Source organism: Podarcis bocagei, assembly GCF_964188305.1.
Source record: "Podarcis bocagei genome assembly, chromosome: 9".
Taxonomy (NCBI): Eukaryota; Metazoa; Chordata; class Lepidosauria; order Squamata; family Lacertidae; genus Podarcis; species Podarcis bocagei.
Window position 1 is genome coordinate 56,759,862 of NC_138134.1, and position 24,520 is coordinate 56,784,381.

Here is a 24,520-nt window from a genome sequence, read left to right on the forward strand (position 1 = left end):
GTGTGGCTTTGAAAAACTCATTTCTGAAACCCTAGATAAGCCACTTCTAGCCAGTAAAGAAACTGAGGCAGACAGACCAGTATTCCAACTTGTACAGATGTAAAATATATACTTATTGCTCCATTCACTTCTGTCTCTGGCCCCACCCAGCACTGGCCCCTGGTATGTCGTTCAGAAGGGAATGTGGCCCTTGGGGTGAAAAAGGTTTCCTACCCCTGGTCTAGTGTCCGACTCTCAGCCATGAAGCACACTGAACAACCATGAGCCAGTCAAAATCTCCCAGCCAAGCAGGGCTGCAATAGGAATCAATGGGTAGAATTGTGTAGTATGCTGCATGGTGCGCCGATAAACATGTGTGTGTCAGTTTTGCTGCTCTTTAATTTCAGAGTTTCACTTATCTAGCTGTGATTTCTCCAAACTACGTTCTCATGTTCCCATTCCACCTTCATTACCTTGCCAAAAAGCTTCACCCCCAGACTTGATTATGTGACAACAATCTCCCATGTGTACAACTAGCCTGGAATGCATTTTGTGAGTTCCTCTTGTTGAGAAGCAGGGACAAAGGCCGTTGTGGTTTCATTTAGATTTCTGTTTCTTCCATCTATCTATGCCTAGCTAAATAAAGGTGTCTGAGGAAAGATTTTGTAGTGTTGAAAAGTGAAATGCAGCGCTGCAGACTACAGAGTGGAAGAGCATAAGCAGTGCCAGTATGGTGTAACATCAACATTGTGATCTTGCTATTCTTCATTTTGCTGTAGAAGATTGTTGAGCTTCACCTCTTCATTAAAAGGGTTTAGAAGGGCTAGGGGTTGAGTGTGGCCCACTAAGTCTTTCTAGCTGCCCCTCGGAAATCTCATACCCCTCAACCTCCCTGATTTGAGCAGGACACCCCAGAATTACAGAAACCATCCAGGCTTCTGATTGGATCCCAAAATGTCCTAATTTTGGTCCGCTGCTCTGTCGCAAGAGTGCTGGACCAAACAATGCTCATTTTTGGTCTTACACTTTTGTGTGAATCAGCTGGCTCACACCAGAGCGTTGGACCAAAAGATGGTTGTTTTTTGGTCTTGTGTGCTCCCACAAGAGCTAAGGAACACAAAAAACCGAGCACCCCAATTTTGATCAGTGGGATGTTGGAGAGCATGAAATCTCCCCAGGCCACACCTCTCATTGGTGCTGGTTTGCACCCCAAGAGTTTTTGCCTGACTGGAATATGCCCTTTGATCATGCTGCTTGCTTGTCTGGATAGAGGATGGAGATGGGTGTGTGCAGGCATGTACAACACTAGCTACTGCACACACAAAAAAAATCCACATTTGTTGCTCCACCTGATTTTGCCTCTGGTCCTGCCCACCACCACCATGCAACCCTGGGCCCAGTATACCTGAAGGAGCGTCTCCACCCCCATCTTTCTGCCTGGACACTGAGGTCCAGCACCGAGGGCCTTCTGGCAGTTCCCTCACTGTGAAAAGCAGGGAACCAGGGCAGAGGGCCTTCTCAGTAGTGGCACCCGCCTCGTGGAACACCTCCCATCAGATGTCAAAGAGATAAACAACTACCTGACATTTAGAAGACATCTGAAGGCAGCCCTGTTCAGAGAAGTTTTTAATGTGTGACATTTTAATGCATTTTTAATCTTTGTTGGAAGCCGCCCAGAGTGGCTGGGGAAACCCAGCCAGATAGGTGGGGTACAAATAATAAATTACTATTACTATTACTATTACTATTACTATTACTATTACTATTACTATTACTATTACTATTACTATTACTGGGTCATTAAACCGCTTCTTAAAAAACCATCTTTAGACCCGGCCAGTATGGCCAACTATCGCCCAGTCTCAAATCTTCCATTCTTGGGCAAGGTGATTGAGCGTGTGGTTGCTGAACAACTCCAGGCACGCCTGGAGGATGCGGACCATTTGGATCCCTTCCAATCGGGATTCAGGCCTCATCATGGGACTGAAACTGCCTTGGTCGCACTGGTTGATGATCTCCGGCAAGCTAGGGACAAAGGTGAGAGTTGTTTCCTAGTTCTGCTGGATCTCTCAGCGGCCTTTGATACAATTGACCATAACATCCTTCTGGACCGTCTAGAGGGGTTGGGAGCTGGGGGCACTGTTATACAATGGTTTCGCTCCTTCCTCCTGGACCGTGTTCAGAAAGTGGTGGTGGGGGATGAGTGTTCAGACCCTTGGGCCCTCACTTCTGGGGTGCCTCAGGGTTCCGTCCTCTCCCCCATGCTTTTTAACATCTATATGAAGCCGCTGGGAGAGATCATCAGGGGGTTTGGACTGGGTGTCCATCAATATGCAGATGATACCCAGCTCTACCTCTCTTTCAAATCAGAACCAGTGAAGGCGGTGAAGGTCCTGTGTGAGTGCCTGGAGGCGGTTGGAGGATGGATTGCGGCTAATGGATTGAAGTTGAATCCTGACAAGACAGAAGTACTGTTTTGGGGGAACAGGGGGCGGGCTGGTGTGGAGGACTCCCTGGTCCTGAATAGGGTAACTGTGCCCCTAAAGGACCAGGTGCGTAGCCTGGGAGTCATTTTGGACTCACAGCTGTCCATGGAGGCACAGGTCAATTCTGTATCCAGGGCAGCTATCTACCAACTCCACCTGGTACGCAGGCTGAGACCCTACCTGCCCGCGGACTGTCTGGCCAGAGTGGTGCATGCTCTAGTTATCTCCCACTTGGACTACTGCAATGCACTCTACGTGGGGCTACCTTTGAAGGTGACTCGGAAACTACAGCTAATCCAGAATACGGCAGCTAGACTGGTGACTGGGGGCAGCCGCCGAGACCACATAACACCGGTCTTGAAAGACCTACATTGGCTCCCAGTACGTTTCCGAGCACAATTCAAAGTGCTGGTGTTGACCTTTAAAGCCCTAAACAGCCTCGGCCCAGTATACCTGAAGGAGCGTCTCCACCCCCATCATTCTGCCCGGACGCTGAGGTCCAGCGCCGAGGGCCTTCTGGCGGTTCCCTCATTGCGAGAAGCAAAGCTACAGGGAACCAGGCAGAGGGCCTTTTCGGTAGTGGCACCTGCCCTGTGGAACGCCCTCCCATCAGATGTCAAAACGATAAACAACTACCTGACATTCAGAAGACATCTTAAGGCAGCCCTGTTCAGGGAAGTTTTTAATGTATGATATTTTAGTGTTTTTTGGTTTCTATGGAAGCCGCCCAGAGTGGCTGGGGAAACCCAGCCAGATAGGTGGGGTACAAATAATAAATTACTATTACTATTACTATTACTATTACTATTACTATTACTATTACTATACTATTACTATTACTGGGAGGTTGTCTAGAGAGAAATCTGGGCCCCAGGCTGAAAAAGATTTCACATTATGAAAACTTTGAGCTGTCCGAGGCCTTTTAGGCAATCTTGTCCAAGAGTCCAGTAGAGGCTGGCCCATGAGGGGAAATGGGGCACTGCCCTACTGACTTCAGCCTGCCCTCGACCAGTCCCTACTTTCCTGCCTTCTTACAATCAATCAAGGTGTGTGTGTGGGAGGTGGTGGCCATGCCTAGCAGCTTCCTTCCCTAAGTCTCAGTGTTGCTCCTTGTAGATGTCAGCAGGGAGGATGGTGGAAAAAACTGAATTAGTGTTGCCCTCCTTGCCCTCCACCCCACCAGTCTCCATGGGCGCCAGCCACCACTGTAGCAGTCTGCTCATTGCAGGAAATCCGGAACTAAAGCATCTCCAGCAGACTGTGGTCTTGCCTCTGCTTGAGAACCTTGTACAACGGCGAGCCCAAAGCCCCTTTAGGTAATCGGTTCCACCATAGGTTTCAGCCTCTCTTATTGTCAAGCCATTTCTCCAAACATTCGGCTGAAATCTACCCTTGTGTAACTTTAAGCCCATTACATATGATCATAAGAAGAGTCTGCTGGATGAGGCCAGGGGCCCATCTTGTTCAGCATTCTGTACTCATAGTGGCCACCAGGGCAGATCTACACACAGGGGGGGGGGACTATAAATATGTCATAAATCAAATCTTTATAACACAAAAAAACCCTATGTAAAATTGCATAGAAAAATTTTGTGCTCTACAGCACCATCTGGTGTTGCATGTTTATAAAGCATTTAAAACGCTGTTTTTTGACTAATGTAGCTGAGTCCTCAGATACCTATGAGAAGCCTGTAAGCAGAACCTGAGCTCAACAACAAACATTGAGTATTGCCTTCTGGGGGTAAATGAGGACAGGTCTTTGTGCTATCATATCCTGTCTCTAGTTTCTCCTTTCCAGACTAAGGACACCCTGTTCCTTAAAAAAACAAAACAAAACATTTTTCCTCATAGGATTTGTTTTCAATTCTGCTATCCTCATCACCATCTTCAGGATCCATTCCATCTTGCTATATCCTTTTTAAAGTGAGGCACTCAGAACTGGACAAAGTAGCCAAATAACAAATTATGTCAAACATAGAATTGTAGAGTTGGAAGGGACTGCAAGGGCCACCTAGTCTAATGCTCTGCAATGCAGGAATCTCATGCTCTACCAACAGAGCTGTCCCAGCTTTCATTATAAGGGCAGCTGGATGGGGGTACTCAGGGCTTGAGCCCCATTGAGAGCATCTTGCCTAAGTACAGTGGTACCTCGGGTTAAGTACTTAATTCGTTCTGGAGGTCCGTTCTTAACCTGAAACTGTTCTTAACCTGAAGCACCACTTTAGCTAATGGGGGCTCCTGCTGCTGCCGCACTGCCGGAGCACGATTTCTGTTCTCATCCTGAAGCAAAGTTCTTAACCTGAGACACTATTTCTGGGTTAGTGGAGTCCGTAACCTGAAGCATATGTAACCCAAGGTACCACTGTATTCTGCAAAACCTGGAACTGATGCTGACTTGATGGCTTGACCTGATATTTGAGGGGAGTTCTACTGTTCCGTAGGGACACGGGTGGCGCTGTGGGTTAAACCACAGAGCCTAGGACTTGCCAATCAGAAGGTCGGTGGTTCAAATCCCCGCGACGGGGTGAGCTCCCGTTGCTGAGTCCCAGCTCTTGCCAACCTAGCAGTTCAAAAGCATGTCAAAGTGCAAGTAGATAAATAGGTACTACTCTGGCGGGAAGGGAAACGGCATTTCCGCGCGCTGCTCTGGTTTGCCAGAAGCGGCTTAGTCATGCTGGCCACATGACCTGGAAGCTGTACGCCGGCTCCCTCGGCCAATAAAGTGAGATGAGCGCCGCAACCCCAGAGTCAGTCACGACTGGACCTAATGGTCAGGGGTCCCTTTACCTTTACCTTACTACTGTTCCATGACTATTAGTCCTCATTTTGTATACTTCTCCAACGCTAGTCACTGGGGAACAACATCAGGGCTACTGACTTTGGGCCCTGTGTATGGGTTCCCCAGAGGCATCTGGCTGACACTGTGGGAAACAGAATGCTGAACTAGGTAGGCCTTTGGTCCTTTCATTCTTATGTTCTCCCAAAGCGGCATGCTGACTGTTCAAAATGCCAGATCTAACTCAAGGCCAGATGATAAATAACCACTCAGAGATTAAACTAAAAAGCTAACTAGCAGATGGGGGATGGGTGGGAGAGGGGAAAAGCAGAGATGAAAGACCAGTAAGATTATTAAAAGAAACAAAACCTGGATGGGGAACAAAGTGCACAGACAAGCTTCATCTTTCAGTGACTCTTTGGTGAAGCACTCAGACATGACATAAAATTAAGTGATAAAGTCTTCTTGTCACAGTGGGTATTAACAGAGCATTATGTGACTGTCGGTGACAATGGTGGTGGTGGTAGTTGATGCTTCTAACAACATGCGCTGTACAGACATACTCTGAAAACGCATCCCCAAAATTGTGATCAGCTCTGCAGAATCTAAGGGACACATAATTTCGCTCCTGTTTGCTTTTCCTCTCGTTTTTCTCCTGGCCATAAATTATCTCCTGGGAGGATTTATTTAGGCAACCCACTGCAAGAGGAGCACTTCTCTTGATTGTCATCCTGATTGTCCTTTGGAATTAAGTCATAGTACTAGACATGGGCATTCAAGTAATTATCACGTACCGCTAATAAGAGGTAGACAAACCACAGTGGTTTCCAGTCAGTTCTTTTGTGGCTCAGTAACTATGTTATTTCCCTGTACGAAAACCAGGAAATAGCTGCGTTTTATCAGAAGCAATGTGGTCTTGTGAGAGGAATAAATGTCCACCACAGGCAAAACTGAGCTCATCAGACTCATTTTCACTTGGTACTTTGTCAATATGTCATCTCCAGTCTCCAGAAACCATTAAGCACACTCCCTCCTTTTTCCTATAATAAGAGGCAAATTCATTATTACTTTATATTCCTTTAAGAAAACTGATTAATAAGCTGCCAGATCTTCCAAGTGTCCCTATTTTCCAGGGGCATCCCTGATTTAGAGAAACCACCCCAGTTTCTGATTTGATCCCAAAATGTCCCACTTTCCCTTAGGATAGCCCTATTTTCATTGGAGAAATGTTGGAGGGTATGGAGTTATCTGACCCCTGAGCCGTCTGAAGGCAATCCTGTATAGTGGTACCTCGGGTTACAGACACTTCAGGTTACAGACTCCGCTAACCCAGAAATAGTACCTCGGGTTAAGAACTTTGCTTCAGGATGAGAACAGAAATCATGCGGCGGCGGCAGCGGGAGGCCCCATTAGCTAAAGTTGTACCTCAGGTTAAGAACAGTTTCAGGTTAAGAACGGACCTCCAAAACGAATCTGTGTCTTCTTTCTTCTTATTGTTTTTGGTGACACATTTCCTCTTTTTTAGCGATGTGTACTTGGCTGTCTTGGGTTAAGAGTGCAGTCCCATACAGTGGTATCTCGGAAGTTGAACGGAATCCGTTCCAGAAGTCTGTTTGGCTTCCAAAACGTTCAGAAACCAAGGTGCGGCTTCTGATTGGCTGCAGGAAGCTCTTACAACCAATCGGAAGCTGCAGAAGCCGTGGCGGACGTTCGGGTTCCAGAGAACATTCGCAAATCAGAACACTCACTTCTGGGTTTGCGGCATTCGGGAACCAAAAAGTTTGACTCACAAGGCATTTGGGATCCAAGGTACGACTGTATGTCTACTCTGAAATAAATAGCATTGAATTCATTGGGACTTGTTGTTGTTTAGTTGTTTAGTCGTGTCCGACTCTTCGTGACCCCATGGACCAGAGCACGCCAGGCACTCCTGTCTTCTCATTGGGACTTACTCCATGAGTATAGGATGGCGACCTAAGTGGGGATCAGAGGCGAATTTAGGGCAGTGTGACCAGTTCTGCTGCACTGGGCATTGCAACTATGATGTAGTGGATTGAGCAGAACAGAATGTAAGAGGCAGGGGGCGTCAAATTTTGGCCTCACACAGGGCGCCGCTGAAATTTGAAAGACCAAAGTCTGCCCCTATGGGGATAACTTGTAATCTAATCCATGAGGAAGCCTTTACACAGCTCACATGATTCTGACTTTTTGGCTGGGTTATGGTGAATGGGTGGGTGGGGAGCTCTGTGACTTCACCCTGAATTCACTGTTCTTGCAAATATGCTTTCTTTCACTGCAAGCTCTTTATAATTGAAGTATGTCGCAAACACTCCTTGTATTCTAGCAAGGGAGACAAGACTCCAACATCTGATTGTTTTAAAATACAGATACGAAGTAAAAGCTTTCCAGGGAGTCTCTGGGGAGTTTTTCTCTCATTCTGTGCCATGGCATGTACTTTTTGGATCATTCCTCAAGGAATATTGTGTGCCAGCCAAGTCATGAAGAGACCTAGACATGAAATGAAGAAGGAGCCTCTAGCAAGAACATCTTAAGTTGTGCTTGCAATATCAAGGGCTTTGAATGAACCATAAGGATACCCCAGGGAAATTATAAAGTCATAAGGCAAAGCCAGAAGTCCTGGATGCAAGCAGCAGCCAGTCTGTGGTAAAATGAACCAATCTATTTTCCATTTCCAAATACTAGCAATAACAACAGTTGGATTTGTTGGAAAAGATCTCCATGAAGCTCAAAAGCTTATGTGTTCCCACTAGCAGAACTTGTAACCCACCACTCTAAGAGAGTTGATTTCCTAACACATCTCCCTCACAAATATTTATCTTTCCGCCTGATGTCTTTATCATTCCATAGATATTTTCAGAAGGTTTATGTCAAGTGACCTGAATGGGAAAGGTCTGCCACAGGGGATAATCTTGCCATGTCAAGAACAGGCATGCCATCTTTCTGATCTTTTTAATTCTGACTGCACAGCAGTGGTGGGAAACCTCTTTCTGCTCAAAGGCCACGTATCCTTCTGGGTAACCTTCTGAGGTCCACATGACAGTGGTGGACAAAGGGAAAAATGGGTGGAGAAATAAACGTGAATTTTACCCTAGGCAGAAACATTCAAGGAAGGTGCAACACAGGACCAGCAAAACAGTGTAGCATTGCCCTTCTTATGGTCTTATCTGGTTGCATGGCACACTGCTCAACTGCCCTAGGAAAACCAGGACATCCTCTCTTTTTCATGCGAGAGCATGGCAGCCATCTTGGGCACCACAAACTCGCTCTGAAAAAGTGTTTTTTTTGGGGGGGCACAATCTTTTTATTATTATTATTAGTATTATTTGGTTATACAAAATTAAAATTATAATAATACCACAACAGGGACGCGGGTGGCGCCGTGGCTTAAACCACAGAGCCTAGGACTTGCCAATCAGAAGGTCGGCGGTTCGAATCCCCGTAACGGGGTGAGCTCCCATTGCTCGGTCCCTGCTCCTGCCAACCTAGCAGTTCGAAGGCACGTCAAAGTGCAAGGAGATAAATAGGTACCACACTGACGGGAAGGTAAATGGCGTTTCCGTGTGCTGCTCTGGTTCACCAGAAGCGGCTTACTCATGCTGGCCACATGACCCGACGGCTGTACGCCGGCTCCCTCGGCCAATAAAGCGAGATGAGCGCTGCAACCCCAGAGTCGGCCACGACTGGACCTAATGGTCAGGGGTCCCTTTACCTTTAATACCACAACACATTCACAATTAAAAGATCCCTCCGAATCTCTGGACTTCCCACCTTCCCCTCCATGGTTTCTGTTGTTAAACCTTTTCTATTGCATCTTTTTTCAATAATCCATACTCCTTTATATTCATATCTCTCGTTACAGTACAAGTGTTATTGCAATACTGCTAGTGTTTTCAACTGCTTACAGTGATCTCCAAGATAAATTATGATTTCCCCCTCATTTCTTATTAAAGTTTTGGTCTTCCTTGTTCCTGAGCTTTCTGGTCAGTTTTGCCCTTTCGGCATAGTCCAACAATTTAATTTGTCATTCTTCTATGGGTTCTTTGTTCTCTGTGACGTACAGTGCAGTGTCGGACGGACGCTCCTCCCCCCAGGGCAGAACACAAAGGAGGCTAACTCTATAACCGCCAAACTCTACAGGGACTTTATCTTCTTTCCATCTCAGGGGCAGGGGCAGAGGAAGGGGGTGCGGTGGGTGTGGTCCACCCCATGTGTCACCACAGCGGGGGGTGACAAAATGCCGGGCGGCACTCCCCGGTTAGGCCTGCCGTGCGCCCGAGCCATGCGTTTCTCCTGGGAGAGACATGGTGGTTTGGGCACACACAGGTTTCGTGCTGCCCAAATGGTCCGCCCGCTGCCCAGCTGTAGGGCAGCTGAGTGGGAGGAGGCAGGCAGACTCCTCAGAGGCCCCGTGGTGCACCCCACCCTTATGGGCGGCTCACCCCACCCTTGCCCCACCCTAGGTGCCCAAGCAGCTTTCTTCACCCAATCTCAGCCCCCCCCCAATCTCACCTGTTGATGGATCTCAATCAAAACTGCTACCTGCTACTTAGTCTGTGTAGTCCAGGATGATGACTCAGGAACATAAATTGCTGAACTGTAACTTGATTTGTATTTGCTTTTATTATATACAGAGTATAGCACAGATTTGTAGAAGTTACTATATACACAGACTCGATACAAACTCTACACGCCAACCTCTGAACTCTAAAACCAAACTACTGTGTCATGCTGCTTATAAGGGCAAACTTTTAGCCAATCATCACCTGTTGCTAGGCTTCCCTGTCTCCAAGCAGACTTTCTCACGTACCCTTGCTTAACTTGGCTTCTTGCCAACTCACTAATTGTCCTCTTCAAAGCTGCAGTTTCTCACAAACCTGCTCAGGGGCCCCCCCACAATCTCACCCAGGACATGTGGCTCACATGAGAGCACAGTCCCGGAAGACAGTGCCCTGGTTTGTCACCTCGTTGACACCTGTGTTGAAAGGTATGGCATGGGTGTCTTGTTTGTGTGGAGTCCCTACACAGGAGCAGGTTGGCATTTCTCAGCAGACAAGCACACTCCACTGGCAGAAAGAAGTTTCTGTATTGGGGACAGGGCTCAAAGTGCTGTCTTGCTCCATAGTCACCGTGGAAATGCCCTACATGTGAGTAATACAAGAATAGAGTTTAAAGAGCACAACAAAAACCAAAACAACAGGATGGTGCTAAATATTCGATAGAATTAAGTTTATATAGTCACAGAGAGCCCTTTCCCAATATTGCCACACAATTTGCAGTGCGATCCTAGTAAGAAGAAAATCTTCTCGAATTCAGTGGGGTTTTCTCCTCGGTACACTTCCAGCCATAAAGTTAGTTATGTGAACCCAGCAGACAATAACAGGGCAGTGCTTGCTCATTTATGGTTATTGGGGGATGGACAGACGGACAGACTTTTTCACAATTTATAGCTTTTGATGGCTGAGCTCTTGTATATGGACTGGTTTCTTTTGCTGCATGAGAATATCAAGATGCTTCATGAGAAATTAATATATTCCCAGTAGTTTGAGACACCACCAAAGAACAGCTGGTTCTCTTAAATCCAGCATCTCCAGGCAGATTGTTGGAATATAGATCAAACTCCACCCTGTTAAGAGAGTGGGGGGGTGGTCATAAAGTGACACAAACCAATGAAATCTGTAATGTAAATTTAAGGCTCCCTCCCCGATATTTTTCTTTCATCCACACACACATTTTTTAAAAAATCTATCCATCTAGTCTTTTCAGCTTCTTAATGACAAGACCTTGCCAACAACCCAAGAAGCTACAGTAATAAGATTATTTTTTATAAACACTCTATTTTTATTATATATATTTTTAAAAATGAATCTTCTGGGTGTCTCTTACACTCTCCTCATAGTGTTTCCTGCTCGCTTCAAATTAAGAAGCACCCTGCTGGGATTCTCACAAGCCCACTGGTTCTCATTGCCAAATTTTCTAGATCAAAGACACTGTAATAAATTCAGATAAGTGTTTCAACTTTATAATGTTTTGCCAAAATGGGGCTCGTTGGTAGAGGAGGAAATTTATGTGAGAACATTAGGAGGCATTTCCATGTACAGAAACCAAAGAGGGTAAAACGCTGGAACTTAACTGATTAATAACATTTTCTATGCAACGTTAATAGCTTTTAAGTACTCATCTATGAATACAAAGCTTTTGTGGTTTGTCATTTGTTTCTAAATGTAGATCAGCTAGGATCAACCATGTCAAATACACAAAAGAGAAATCTGATTACTTACGGTCTTTTAAATGATAGGCATACTATATAATGGGAGCTCTGTTAATTTATCCAGATATTAAAGATTTGTGGAAAAACTGTAAGTTAGCTTCTTGCTATCTTCCTGCTGGCAAATAAATAGTAAATTTCATAGTCAATGTGTGTGGATATTGCCATAAAATAGTTTAGTCACCAGTTGCTCTGTATTGCTTTATCTGAATATTCAGGTATTGTTATCTTAGTCCTCTGTCTGAAAACGATGATGAATAGATGAGGCTAAATGATCTGAAGCTGAATCAAGACACAAATGAAGCTGATGGGAAATTCTAAAGCCTGTGAATGTATTGTTGTTATGCTTGCACAGGGTGAGGTGCTCAGGGGTGGAGGAAGGGGGTGCGGTGGGGGCGGTCTGCCCCGGGTGTCACCACTGAGGGGGATGACAAAATGGCGGGTGGCACTCATCGTAGGGCCTGCAGCACGCCCGAGCCACACGTCTGTCCTGGGAGTGATGTGTGGCATGGGTGCCTGCAGACTCCGCACTGCCCCAAACGGTCCACCCGCTATCTCCCTCCCAGCTGTAGGGCGGCTGAGTGGGAGGAGGCAGGCAGACCCCTCAGAGGCTCCACTGAGTGTCCTGCCCCAGCTCGCCCCACCCCATGGGTGGCTGGCCCCGCCCCTGGATGCACACCGCTCCAGGCGCCCAATCGGCTTGCTCCACCACTGGGGGTGCTCCCTCCGTCACAGCAGGTTCAAATCCTGAGGTTCTCCTGGATCCTACTTTGCTCCTGGAAAGCTAGGTAGCATAAGTGGCCAGGAGTCTTTGGGATAAAATTATTGCTGGAAGCCAAATGCTCTACAAGCTGAACAAAGGCTGAAAATTCACACACACTTTCCTTGGAGTAATCCTGGTTGAAGGCATTAGAACTTGCTTCTGAGGACTACATACAGTATAAGGCTTCATAGTTGCTAGGAAAGTGTGGCGTATCATTCTAATGTCCATTGTCACCACAACTTAGTTTCAGTGGGACCTGTACAACTAACTTTCTTTGTTCCTGCCTTTAGGGCCAATGTAGTGGGAATCACTTTGATCCTGCTGTGTATTGCATGTGCATCCCATGCCTTCATGCATACAAAGAAATCTGTTCAAATGTACTGCACATAGTGGTAATGGTTTATCTTTAAAGTATAAGCAATATGAAATAACCAATACAACTTACCTTTGCAACACCAGTTCACGTATGTAACCAGGAATGATTTTCTTCCTTATATGTCTTATTCTCTGAAATCCACTTGACACTCTCTGTTTACCCTCCATGTAGAAATTATCAAAGCAAGCCATGAGAATTGAGTTTGAATCAAATAGTTAGAAACATGTGAAATTTGCACTATTTATTCCATTTGAAGAACATGGTGTGTGTGTGTGTGTGTGTGTGTGTGTGTGTGTTTAAGGACTAGACTCTGAATTTCCTGCTGTTCTGGTTTATATAGATTTATTGACTGATGACTAATTCTGAGAACAAATGAGTCTTGCCACTTGACAAGATGCTTTCAGCCCAAGTTGTCTGCCTTCCATTGGTTGGAGAAACACAAAAGGACACCAAAAATCTTTGTGGGTACATATTTTCAGTAAAACAGCAATCCATCTGGCCCTTATCTCTAATATTCTTCTAATACACGGGATACTTTTGGACTGCAAGTTTTTGTGCCATCGGTTATGACCAATAAAGATTACAGGGTCATAAATTGAGGAATTGGAGTGTCATTAAACTTTTACAGTTTGAATGCCATTCAAGTTTAACATCTGGAATTACCCTGGGTTGTACTCTAACTTGTTTCTTCATTTGTTCCATTTTATATTTGGCAAGGTATTCTTAATGAATCACTGCATTCTTTTTTTCCTACCACCCAGGCTTACCCTTGCACCAATGACAAGGAGTGCGAAGTTGGGAAATACTGCCACAGTCCCCATCAAGCGACGTCTGCCTGCATGATTTGTAGGAGGAAAAAGAAGCGTTGTCACAGAGATGGCATGTGCTGCCCTGGGAACCGCTGCAACAATGGTATCTACTATATGTACCACTTTGATGCCCTTTTAACAACATGAATGGCTCAATGTATTAACTGTCAGTTGACGCTCAGCCCACATACTCTAGAACTGCACAGTCAATAAGTAGGGAAGTCTAGAACCACAAAAACGGATGTCTACAGGATCGATCGGGCAGTCAGTGTTGATTATGGCAAACAGCCAGCATATTAAACCAGAATTTCTGCATAACTCTCTACATAAACAATAAAAATGATCAATATGGGGTTTTACAATCAATATACTAATTAAGTGTACTTGAAATACATGTGACTACAGGATCTGTCTGTGGATTCATCTAACAATTGTAGAATGTGAGGGCTAAAGTGGGTAGGGGATGGGGTGAATGCATCAACCCTGCCCCCAGTACTGACAGGTGAGTCTCCTTCATCCCTGACCTTCACTTCTTTAACATGAAGGTCTGAAAGGGACTTGTAAGCGCATTTGGCTAATCTCCTCCGTATTAGAAACCCTGTTAAGGCAGGGTTCTCAGTGGAAGCAGGCAAGAAAGCATGTTCTCTCAAACTGGACTTAGGGGAAGGGACAAGCCCTGTTGATTTGCCAACGGTAAAACAAAGTAAAATTAACCTTTTAATTTTTTTTGAAAAAGGTTAGCTTGTCAAATTTGAAATACCAAATATAAGCACCTATGTATTCATTGTTAAATGAATCAATAGACAGATCCTGTAGATAGAATCATAGAATCATAGAGTTGGAAGAGACCACAAGGGCCATCGAGTCCAACCCCCTGCCAAGCAGGATCTTAATGTTTGATCTTAATGTTTGATGCTTTACTGTAGTTTTATAATTGTTAGACGCCTCCCAGAGTGGCTGGGGAAACCCAGTCAGATGGGCAGCATTTAAATGAATTATTTAAATACATCATCATCATCATCATTATTATTATTATTATTATTATTATTATTATTATTATTATTAAAAATTAAAATCTCATCTCAGTCACAAACTCATGAGGTTAGGTTAACTTAGGCAAGCCTCTCAATACCCCAACTGCCAGATGGGAAAAATTTATACTGGCCAGCATTTACAAGACTGGGTGAAGCACTGTGGAGATACCGAATACAAAACGATCTACCATACCAAGGGTAGTCCACATGGTGCCCTCCAGGTGTTTCAGACAACATTAATACTAAATAACGCTAAGCTGTCTGCCATGTTAAAGAGACCTGACTGGACTTAAACTGGACTTCAATTGGGGATTTAGTGCCACCCGTCTCATGCTGTGGAATAGTCTTCCAGCAGATATTCAACGGGCATCCTCACTTTTGACTTTCAGGCGTCGCTTGAGGACTTTTTTATGCCTTTGCAGCTAGCTAGCTAGCTAGCTAGCTATTTATTTATTTAGCCAGTCAGCCAGCCACTTTAATGGTTATCTGTAGGGTTTTAATGGTGTAACCCTGATATTTTATGATTCCTATACTGTCATTTATATATATATATATATATATATATATATATATATATATATATATATATGCAGGTTTTGGTGTCTTCGGGTGTCTTCCCGTGTAAGAGTTGGGGTGTCTAGGCGACGTTTCGACGAGGTCTCACTCGTCATCTTCAGGCTGGTGCTTTCGGCTTCTTGTTACTAGAACAGAGCAGGATCTCAGTGTTTGAGTTCCTATAAATACTGTTGAGGGGGTGTGGTGTATAGCCTCCAACGTTCTGGGCAGAGAGGGAGTTCCCAGGTTAGTGTGCCTTTTTTTTTCTTTTGTTCCTTAATTACTTGAGGGATATCTTGAGTGATTTCTTGAGTGATATTCTGAGTACCACTTAGGAGGGTCATTAGGTGTGGATTAGTTGCTAAAGCTTTCGTGTCTTGACCTCTTGAGCTTGTGAAAAGTTTTTCTGAGAAGATGGCTGTACTGCACTTAGTTGTGCTCTGGCTTGGCTTCGTGTATAGGGGCGAGCTGTGGTTTTGTGCCCTGTGCCAGCCAGATCTGTGTAGGGATTGCAGGGGGGTGCAGCATCCGGAGGTGCCACTATGGTTTGGCTACTGGATGGTGTCTGTACTTTATCTGTGGAGAGGGTCTGGGTTTGGGTCTGGTGTGGTTGATTGGAGATGGCGTTCTGTGTGTCTCTGGTTCTGGTGTCGGTTTTTGTGGGGAGGGCTAATTTCCAGATGTCTGGCAGGCGGGACGTGTCGTCACGCTTGTTCATGTTGTGAGGGTGTTTCTCTATCTCGATGGCTTCCATGATTATTCTCTTGTGGTGATGTTCCATGTTAAAGAGCAATTTGGAATCTGCAAAATTAATTTCGTGTCCTGTTTCTTTCATGTGTTGGTAAAGAGAGGACACATGAAAGAAACAGGACACGAAATTAATTTTGCAGATTCCAAATTGCTCTTTAACATGGAACATCACCACAAGAGAATAATCATGGAAGCCATCGAGATAGAGAAACACCCTCACAACATGAACAAGCGTGACGACACGTCCCGCCTGCCAGACATCTGGAAATTAGCCCTCCCCACAAAAACCGACACCAGAACCAGAGACACACAGAACGCCATCTCCAATCAACCACACCAGACCCAAACCCAGACCCTCTCCACAGATAAAGTACAGACACCATCCAGTAGCCAAACCATAGTGGCACCTCCGGATGCTGCACCCCCCTGCAATCCCTACACAGATCTGGCTGGCACAGGGCACAAAACCACAGCTCGCCCCTATACACGAAGCCAAGCCAGAGCACAACTAAGTGCAGTACAGCCATCTTCTCAGAAAAACTTTTCACAAGCTCAAGAGGTCAAGACACGAAAGCTTTAGCAACTAATCCACACCTAATGACCCTCCTAAGTGGTACTCAGAATATCACTCAAGAAATCACTCAAGATATCCCTCAAGTAATTAAGGAACAAAAGAAAAAAAAAGGCACACTAACCTGGGAACTCCCTCTCTGCCCAGAACGTTGGAGGCTATACACCACACCCCTCAACAGTATTTATAGGAACTCAAACACTGAGATCCTGCTCTGTTCTAGTAACAAGAAGCCGAAAGCACCAGCCTGAAGATGACGAGTGAGACCTCGTCGAAACGTCGCCTAGACACCCCAACTCTTACACGGGAAGACACCCGAAGACACCAAAACCTGCATTCCTGTACCCGTGAAAATCTACGAAAGCAAATATATATATATATATATATATATATATATATATATATATATATATATATACACAAACAAACAAACAAATAAATAAATGACAGTATAGGAAGATAGATAGATAAATAAATAAATAAATAAATAAATGTGCTTTCTTTCAGCATAGAGGCTCTTCTCTGTGTCATTCTGTGAAAATTGCCCTCTGCCACATTATTCTCCCAAGAGCCCTTCCATTGTAACTCATTCTGTTCATCTTTCTAGGTATTTGTATACCAGTAACTGAGAGCATTCTTACTCCCCACATCCCAGCCTTGGAAGTACCTCGCAACAAGAAAAATAATCATTATCCCACTAAGGACTTGGGATGGCAGAATCTTGGGAAAGGGCAGACCAAGCTGACACACACAAAGGGTAAGGCCGTGTTGTCCATAAAGTGCCTTGAGGAGATGGTCTTCTGAAAAGCTTTTTGCTGTGAAATGTTTAACATTGTCATGAGAGAGAGAGAGAGAGAGAGAGGGAGAGAGCGAGAGAGAGAGAGCAGTATGCTGTCTAGTGAATTGCAGTCTGATCCGTACCTGGCTTCCCATTTTGTTTACCCTCTTCCTCTGGGACTAATCCTCTGGGACCGATACCAAGTCAGATCCTTGGTCCACTGAGCTCAGTGTTGTCCTATCTAGTAGCCGGTCTGCAAGATTTCCAACCTGAGCCTTTTCCAGCTCTACCACTGAGCTGCATCCTCTTCCTCTGAAAGGAGAAAAGGAAGGCAAACATTGGCTCCCCCTCTTCTACCTTTATCCTGTCACTGTTTACTCACTCAGAGACAGCAGGTAAACAAAGAGGAGGAGCATCAGGGTGAGGGCATGACATCAGTTAGCAATGGGTTCCCTTGAGCAGGTGAACCAGTGTAGCTTTGAGTTCAAATCAAACTCGATGAATGGTCTTGGGCACTTGCTCATATATTCTATTTAATTATTTGAAGCATTTCTATCATTTATCGAAAAAATTCTAGCTGCTTACGAAATTATTAAAGACAATGAATACAATGCCAAGCAATAATTCAAAGATTAGTAAAAACTATATTGCACGGTAAGACCGAAAGCAGGTTAGAAACAAATCAATTTAAAGAAGGGGATAAAAACAATGCCATTGGAAGAACACGAACAATGGTGAACTACTTTTTAGGGGTGGTTGTTGTTTAGTCTTTTAGTCATGTCCGACTCTTCATGACCCCATGGACCAGAGCATGCCAAGCCCTCCTATCTTCCACTGCCTACCGCAGTTTGGTCAAACTCAAACTCATTCTGGTACCTTCAAGAACACTGTCCAGCCATCTCATCGTCTGTCGTCCCCTTCTCCTTGTGCCCTCAATCTTCCCCAACATCAGGGTCTTTTCCAGGGAGTCTTCTCTTCTCATGAGGTGGCCAAAGTATTGGAGCCTCAGCTTCAGGATCTGTCCTTCCAGTGAGCACTCAGGGCTAGTTTCCTTAAGAATGGATAGGTTTGATCTTCTTGTAGTCCATGGGACTCTCAAGAGTCTCCTCCAGCACCATTATTCAAAAGCATCAATTCTTCGGCGATCAGCCTTCTTTATGGTCCAGCTCTCACTTCCATACATCACTACTGGGAAAACCATAACTTTGACTATACGGACCTTTGTTGGCAAGGTGATGTCTCTGCTTTTTAAGATGCTGTTTAGGGGTTAGCCAACCCAAAAATAGACATCTGCCCCCAAAGCCAGCTTTGGGGGCTCAAATCCTTAGTAACAGCTTGTGTTGTACTGATGTGAACCCTCTTAACCATGCAACCTTTGAGTATGAAAGCTCCTACTGTAATAAACTGGTTAGTGTCTAAGAGGAACCAAGGAAGGGTGAGTGCACACCACAGAATTTGGGTGGTTGGAAATGTGTCCACAATGACCTAAAAGTGCAGTCCTGCAATGCAAGTGCATTTATTCAGAAGAGAGCCCTGATGCATCCTACGGGGCTTATACCCTGAAAAGTGAGCATATGATTGCAGTTATAGCCACCTATGTAACTATTTGCAGCCTTTTGTTTCTCTCTCTCTCTCTCCCTTCCCATTTCCCCATGTTTTCGTTCTGTTCCTCTGTGTACTTTTAAGAATTAAAACAGCATGCTCCCACTCCCCCCTTTTCAGTAAACGGTATTTACTGTGGAAAAGTCGTGCAGCGCATTGCTTGAAAGGCTCAAATGACACATTTGTAATGCACCTCTTTGGTACATAAACAAGACACCCACACCAAACAAGAGAGCAATGACTTGGAACAGCCCAAGGAGTGCCTCTGCAGAGACAGATCTTAACTTTGTGTGGCCACCTGATTTGAAAGAAGAATCCTCCCCACTTTTATGAAGTCCCGTGCCTTGGCAATGGAAGCTTGTTTGTTTGTTTATGAGTGTTGCATCCAACGATAATCCAATTCCAAGAAGATTCATTGAAATTAGTGAACCTCAGTCACGTCTAGTAGTTTCAATGCGTCATCTCTCAGTAGAACTAACTTTGGCTACAACTCTTTCGATCCCATACTTCCATGGCAAAAACAATGTTCAGGGTGGGTTATAACATATTTCTCAAAACCCCAAAATGCCATGTGAGTGTTTTGCAATGTGCATTTCGTAATCTTTAGTTTCACAGGATGCAGAACTACTCCATATACAGCGATAGCAATACAGCATGAGTTTCCTTCATAAATATGACTGGAAAAAATGAGGTCCTTTTTAATTGATCAAAGCTGCAGTCCTAAGCACACTTACCTGGATAGGCCCCACTGAAGAAAGTTCTACCTCTCTTTCAAATCAGAACCAGTGAAGGCAGTGAATGTCCTGTGTGAGTGTCTGGAGGCAGTTGGAGGATGGATAGCGGCTAACAGATTGAGGTTGAATCCTGACAAGACAGAAGTACTGTTTTGGGGGATAGGAGGCGGATGGGTGTGGAGGACTCCCTGGTCCTGAATGGGGTAACTGCGCCCCTGAAGGACAAGGTGTGCAGCCTGGAAGTCATTTTGGACTCACAGCTGTCCATGGAGGTGCAGGTCAATTCTGTGTCCAGGGCGGCTGTCTACCAGCTCCATCTGGTACGCAGGCTGAGACCCTACCTGCCTGTGGACTGTCTCACCAGAGTGGTGCATGCTCTAGTTATCTCCTGCTTGGACTATTGCAATGTGCTCTATGTGGGGCTACCTTTGAAGGTGACCCAGAAACTACAACTAATCCAGAATGCAGCAGCTAGACTGGTGACTGGGGGCGGCCGCCGAGACCATATAACACTGGTCCCGAAAGACCTACATTGGCTCCCAGTATGCTTCCGAGCACAATTCAAAGTGTTGTGTTGACCTTTAAAGCCCTAAATAGCCTCGGCCCAGTATACCTGAAGGAGCGTCTCCACCCCCATTTTTCTGCCCGGACACTGAGGTCCAGTTCCGATGGCCTTCTGGTGGTTCCCTCACTGTGAGAAGCCAAGTTATAGGGAACCAGGCAGAGGGCCTTCACGGTAGTGGCACCCGCCCTGTGGAACGCCCTCCCACCAAATGTCAAGGAAATAAACAACCATCTGACTTTTAGAAAACATCTGAAGGCAGCCCTGTTTAGGGAAGTTTTTAATGTTTGATTCTATTTTTAATATTCGGTTGGGAGACGCCCAGAGTGGCCGGGGAAAGCCAGCCAGATGGGCGGGGCATGCATAAATAAATAAATAAATAAATAAATAAATAAATAAATAATAATTAGTGACCTACATGCATAGGACTGGACTAGTAGGTTGCAGTCTTAGGCACACTTACCAGCATTAAAGTCTGTGTCACCTTTGAGTAAACTTGCCTGGAACAGGTGCTAAAGAACATAAAAAGAGGCTGCTGGATCAGGCCAATGGCCTATCTAGTCCAGAATCCTGTTCTCATAGTGGTCAAACAGATGCCTGTGGGAAACCTGGAAGCAGGACCTGAGCAGAAGAGCACTATCTCACCATAACCATCATGGCCAGGAGCCATGAATTTGTCTAATCCTCTTTAAAGTTATCCAAATTGGAGCCTTCCGATTGGTGGGTAAGCCTATAGCACAAAATTTCACATCGCAGATCCCACTTCTGGCATTGTTTCTCCCTAAATTGTATTGTGTTGTGAGTTTTGTTTTTAGAAAGCCCATGTTTGATTCCTTTCCGTGCTCTTCTTCCCTGTATATTAACTATGCAGTTGTTTTCTTTAGGCCACGAAGGAGACTCCTGCTTAAGGTCTTCCGACTGCACTGAGGGCTTTTGTTGTGCTCGCCATTTCTGGACCAAAATTTGCAAGCCCGTCTTGCACCAGGGGGAGGTGTGCACCAAGCAACGCAAGAAGGGGTCCCACGGCTTGGAGATTTTCCAGCGATGTGACTGTGCCAAAGGGCTGTCATGCAAAATCTGGAAAGACGCCACTTACTCTTCAAAAGCGAGGCTTCACGTGTGCCAGAAGATCTGATGGTGGATTGGGAGACTGCCATTCACAGGCCGCGAAGAACTGGCAAAATGTACACATCGCAGCATCGTAGAATGCCAGGATTGTAAATAAGAACCAAATGGCCGAAGTGTCCATTGTTGTGGGAAGAAACAACATCCCAAACTGAATTATATTTCTGCCCTGGAGGTGAATACGGTGGCAGCTGGCCTTTGATTTGTGACGTGGTGCCTCTCTGCCAATGCTGCCAGACATTTGTGGAAAAGCGCCGCGCCAATGACATTTGACATTTAACTCATGTTTGACGTATGGCTTTGTGAATTCTCCACATTCGTTGTGGTTAGGTCCCTCCCCCATTATGATTGTAAAATATTGCTATATGACATATTTACAACACAAAGCAGTGCTTTGCCAAATGACTCTTCTATCGGCACCTTCTTGGGTACTGAACAAAAAACCATGTTAGTAAACTGAAGCTATCAGAGGCCAAGGGGAAAATAACCATACATGTCTTTATCTGTTAACATTACCCATGAACAACCCAAGGCTGTCACTTGAATGATAAATCTTCTCCTGCCAAACAAGGGCTACATATGGAAGGCTGCAGTGCAAATGGAAAAATATCGTTCATTTCACACACACAAACACACACAACACACAACACACGTGCCTGGCAAAATCTGCCTTGAACAGAGGTAATAAAGCAGGGATGATGTTTTTGATTTGCATACTGTTAAGCATTTGGACCACAACACCCAAATCATTTCATCTTCATAGCCAATGGCTTCTTTTTGTCGCAGTTTACTGCTAGCACACAGGGGGCTAACAGAGAAAAAAGCAAAGTGTCCATGAATGCATTCTGAGCAGAATTGTATGCTGAGCTGCTAGCTGTAAATAAGGGGGGGATTTTTGGGTTGTATTGTGAACTATTTTTCAGCTTTGCCTCTGGTGGAGGCATCCAGCGTCCATTGACTGTGTGTACTACTAAATAACAGCATCAACAGGGCTTTCAGTACAGATCTTCTGTGGTTTGAAGAACTTAAAATGGAAGCATCCTATGCCAGCAGCAACAGGGGAAAAATGAAAGGAAAACAAGATGGACATGGAGGCCCAAAGTGTGATTAGCAAATGACATCACGTGATACAATATAACAACTCAGACTTGCAAGTATTTGGAATGTGGATAGTATCAATTGCTACTGGATTCCCATTGACTGTAGTGGATACCAGTGTTCACTATCACCGCCACAGTATTAATGGACTGACAAAGATGAATGGTGACCTGTTCAATCATTCCACCATCACCCTTCTAACACTCTTGCATTTTCTTTTACTATACTCACTTATTTTTCAAATGTGTTATTTGTGTAAGCATCGGAGCCTTGAAAAGGGGTAGGATCACTCTCCAGGAAATATTGTTGATTGGAGAAGAGAATGGTATTCCTTTTTTAAATGCTACTCGGAGGTGGGGTGTGTGTGTGTGTCTGTGTGTGTTAGACTGAGTTTTTTCCTGCTACCATGTGCCATTTGCAACAGCAGTGTGATTGATTGTATCTATGTGAAAATGAAGTACCTGAAGCAGTCTAATGAAAAAGGGGTTCCCTGGCTATCTCACTTTCTACAAGCCATATTTTCCCGGCTTCCCGTAGCCACCTTATGACAATGTGCCATGAAAATTATGGTCTATTTGTAACCAGTATCGAAATTTCTCAGTAAACGCAAGCCTTATGCTACATTTTCTTTATCTCTATTTTTTAAAAAAGTAACTCTCATATATTTGTGAATAAGGAGAATGATTTATCATGTCATTATCAAACAACAGGGTTGGAAGGTACCTAAAATTATCTAGGAGCAAGTGTCTACACTACAAATAGAAACTGGATTTGAACCAGTCTATCTGCCATGGCTTCTTCACTAACTGTCCTTTAGGGAGAGTGCTGAAAATTATTCTAAGATTCCACTTTGATGGACTTCAAAGAAAGCCATGACAATTAAATAGTTTTAAGAGCATAGTGAATATATATCCTGGGTCCAGCCCTTTGACCTCAGGCCTTAGTATCAACATCAATGCACAATATTCGGGATAATGTACACTGTCTCAGGCAAGGGCAAGGAACCTGTGGGCTGCCTAGTGCTACTGGACTACCAGTGACCATCCTCCTTGACCCTTGGCCATGCTGTCTGGGGCTGATGGGTGTTGAAGTCCAGCAACATTTGGAGGACCAGAGGCTTGGGGAGCATATTGAGTGAGAAAACAGTGGTGGGAAAATGGCAGACTGACCTCTCTCTTTCCATGCACAACTTCATTCGAAAATTCAGCCTTCTGGTTCTGTTTTTCACTGAAAAACAGATAGGTCTTCATTTCTAGCATTTGTGTACAACATGTAGTTTGCCTGTTGATAGCAACATATAAGTAGCTAAGAACAGAAGCAAACTAACTAAGATTAGGCCAGAGGGATTATGCCCACGGTTATATTTTTCTAAATAATATTATTATTTACAAAGGACTATGTAAACTCTAAAAGCAAAGGCTTAATTCTGTATCTCACTGGGACTTATTTTAAGGCTGAGTACAGGATACTGTAATTGGCTTACTTTAGTGAAGAGGTGGGAAACCTCTTCCACCTCTCTTACCATTGTCTCTGTGCTGCCTAGGGGTAGAGAGACCCAGTTTCCTCCCTACTGCACCACATGGAGAACTACAGGTTTCCGCCACGGCTCTATTGCAATGAAAACAAGACTAAGGCTGGAAAAATGTACAGTTTCAATAAGACATTTTCATTTCTGACCGCCCTTAAGGGATGGAAGTGCGTATCTGAAATCCTTTTGCCTCTGTGAGACTACAGGAAGGAGTTGGTGTCCCTCAGCGCAGCCAAAGTAAAGCTCCCACTCATTTAAGCGTTATCTGATGGCTTCTGCATGCCCTTCCCATAACTCTCCTGCAAGAACTAGCATTTGAAGTAATTTATTTACAGGAAATGTTTAATGAGATGTATTTTCTTATAGAAGATATTTCGTACAGAAAGCTTTTTGCAGCAAACTATACTTGCAACTTGTTGACTTTGTAATTTAGAAAGAAATGTATAAAAAGATTAAATATATTAAAATGTCCCTTTGCCCACATTTGTCTTTGCATTCTTTTCTCGTTTCCTCACATTAGGGGCGTAGGCCCTCCCTGGACTCACAAGAGTCCTCTTCCACTGCTGAAACAATTAAAAAACAAAGATCACTTGAGCTGTCAGCCTAAAATGGGGTTGCCGGTTGGGGAGGAAGAACCGAAAGTGGACAAATCCATTGACTTACTGAGCTGGTTTTGGCAGGGGGGAAGTGAAATGATAGGAACAGCCT

General features: G+C 44.7%; 1 protein-coding gene across 1 annotated transcript in view; it reads left to right on the forward strand.

Annotated features, from left to right (window-relative positions):
• Positions 1–24,295, forward strand: part of DKK2 (dickkopf WNT signaling pathway inhibitor 2) — a 64,075-nt gene extending 39,780 nt beyond the window's left edge. The window contains exons 2-4 of the mRNA XM_081208210.1: positions 13,428–13,578; positions 16,993–17,142; positions 20,946–24,295. Coding sequence (XP_081064336.1) covers positions 13,428–13,578; positions 16,993–17,142; positions 20,946–21,196 — 552 coding nt within the window. The 3' untranslated portion in view covers positions 21,197–24,295. The remainder of the gene's footprint in view (positions 1–13,427; positions 13,579–16,992; positions 17,143–20,945) is intronic.
• Positions 24,296–24,520: the final 225 nt, after the last annotated feature.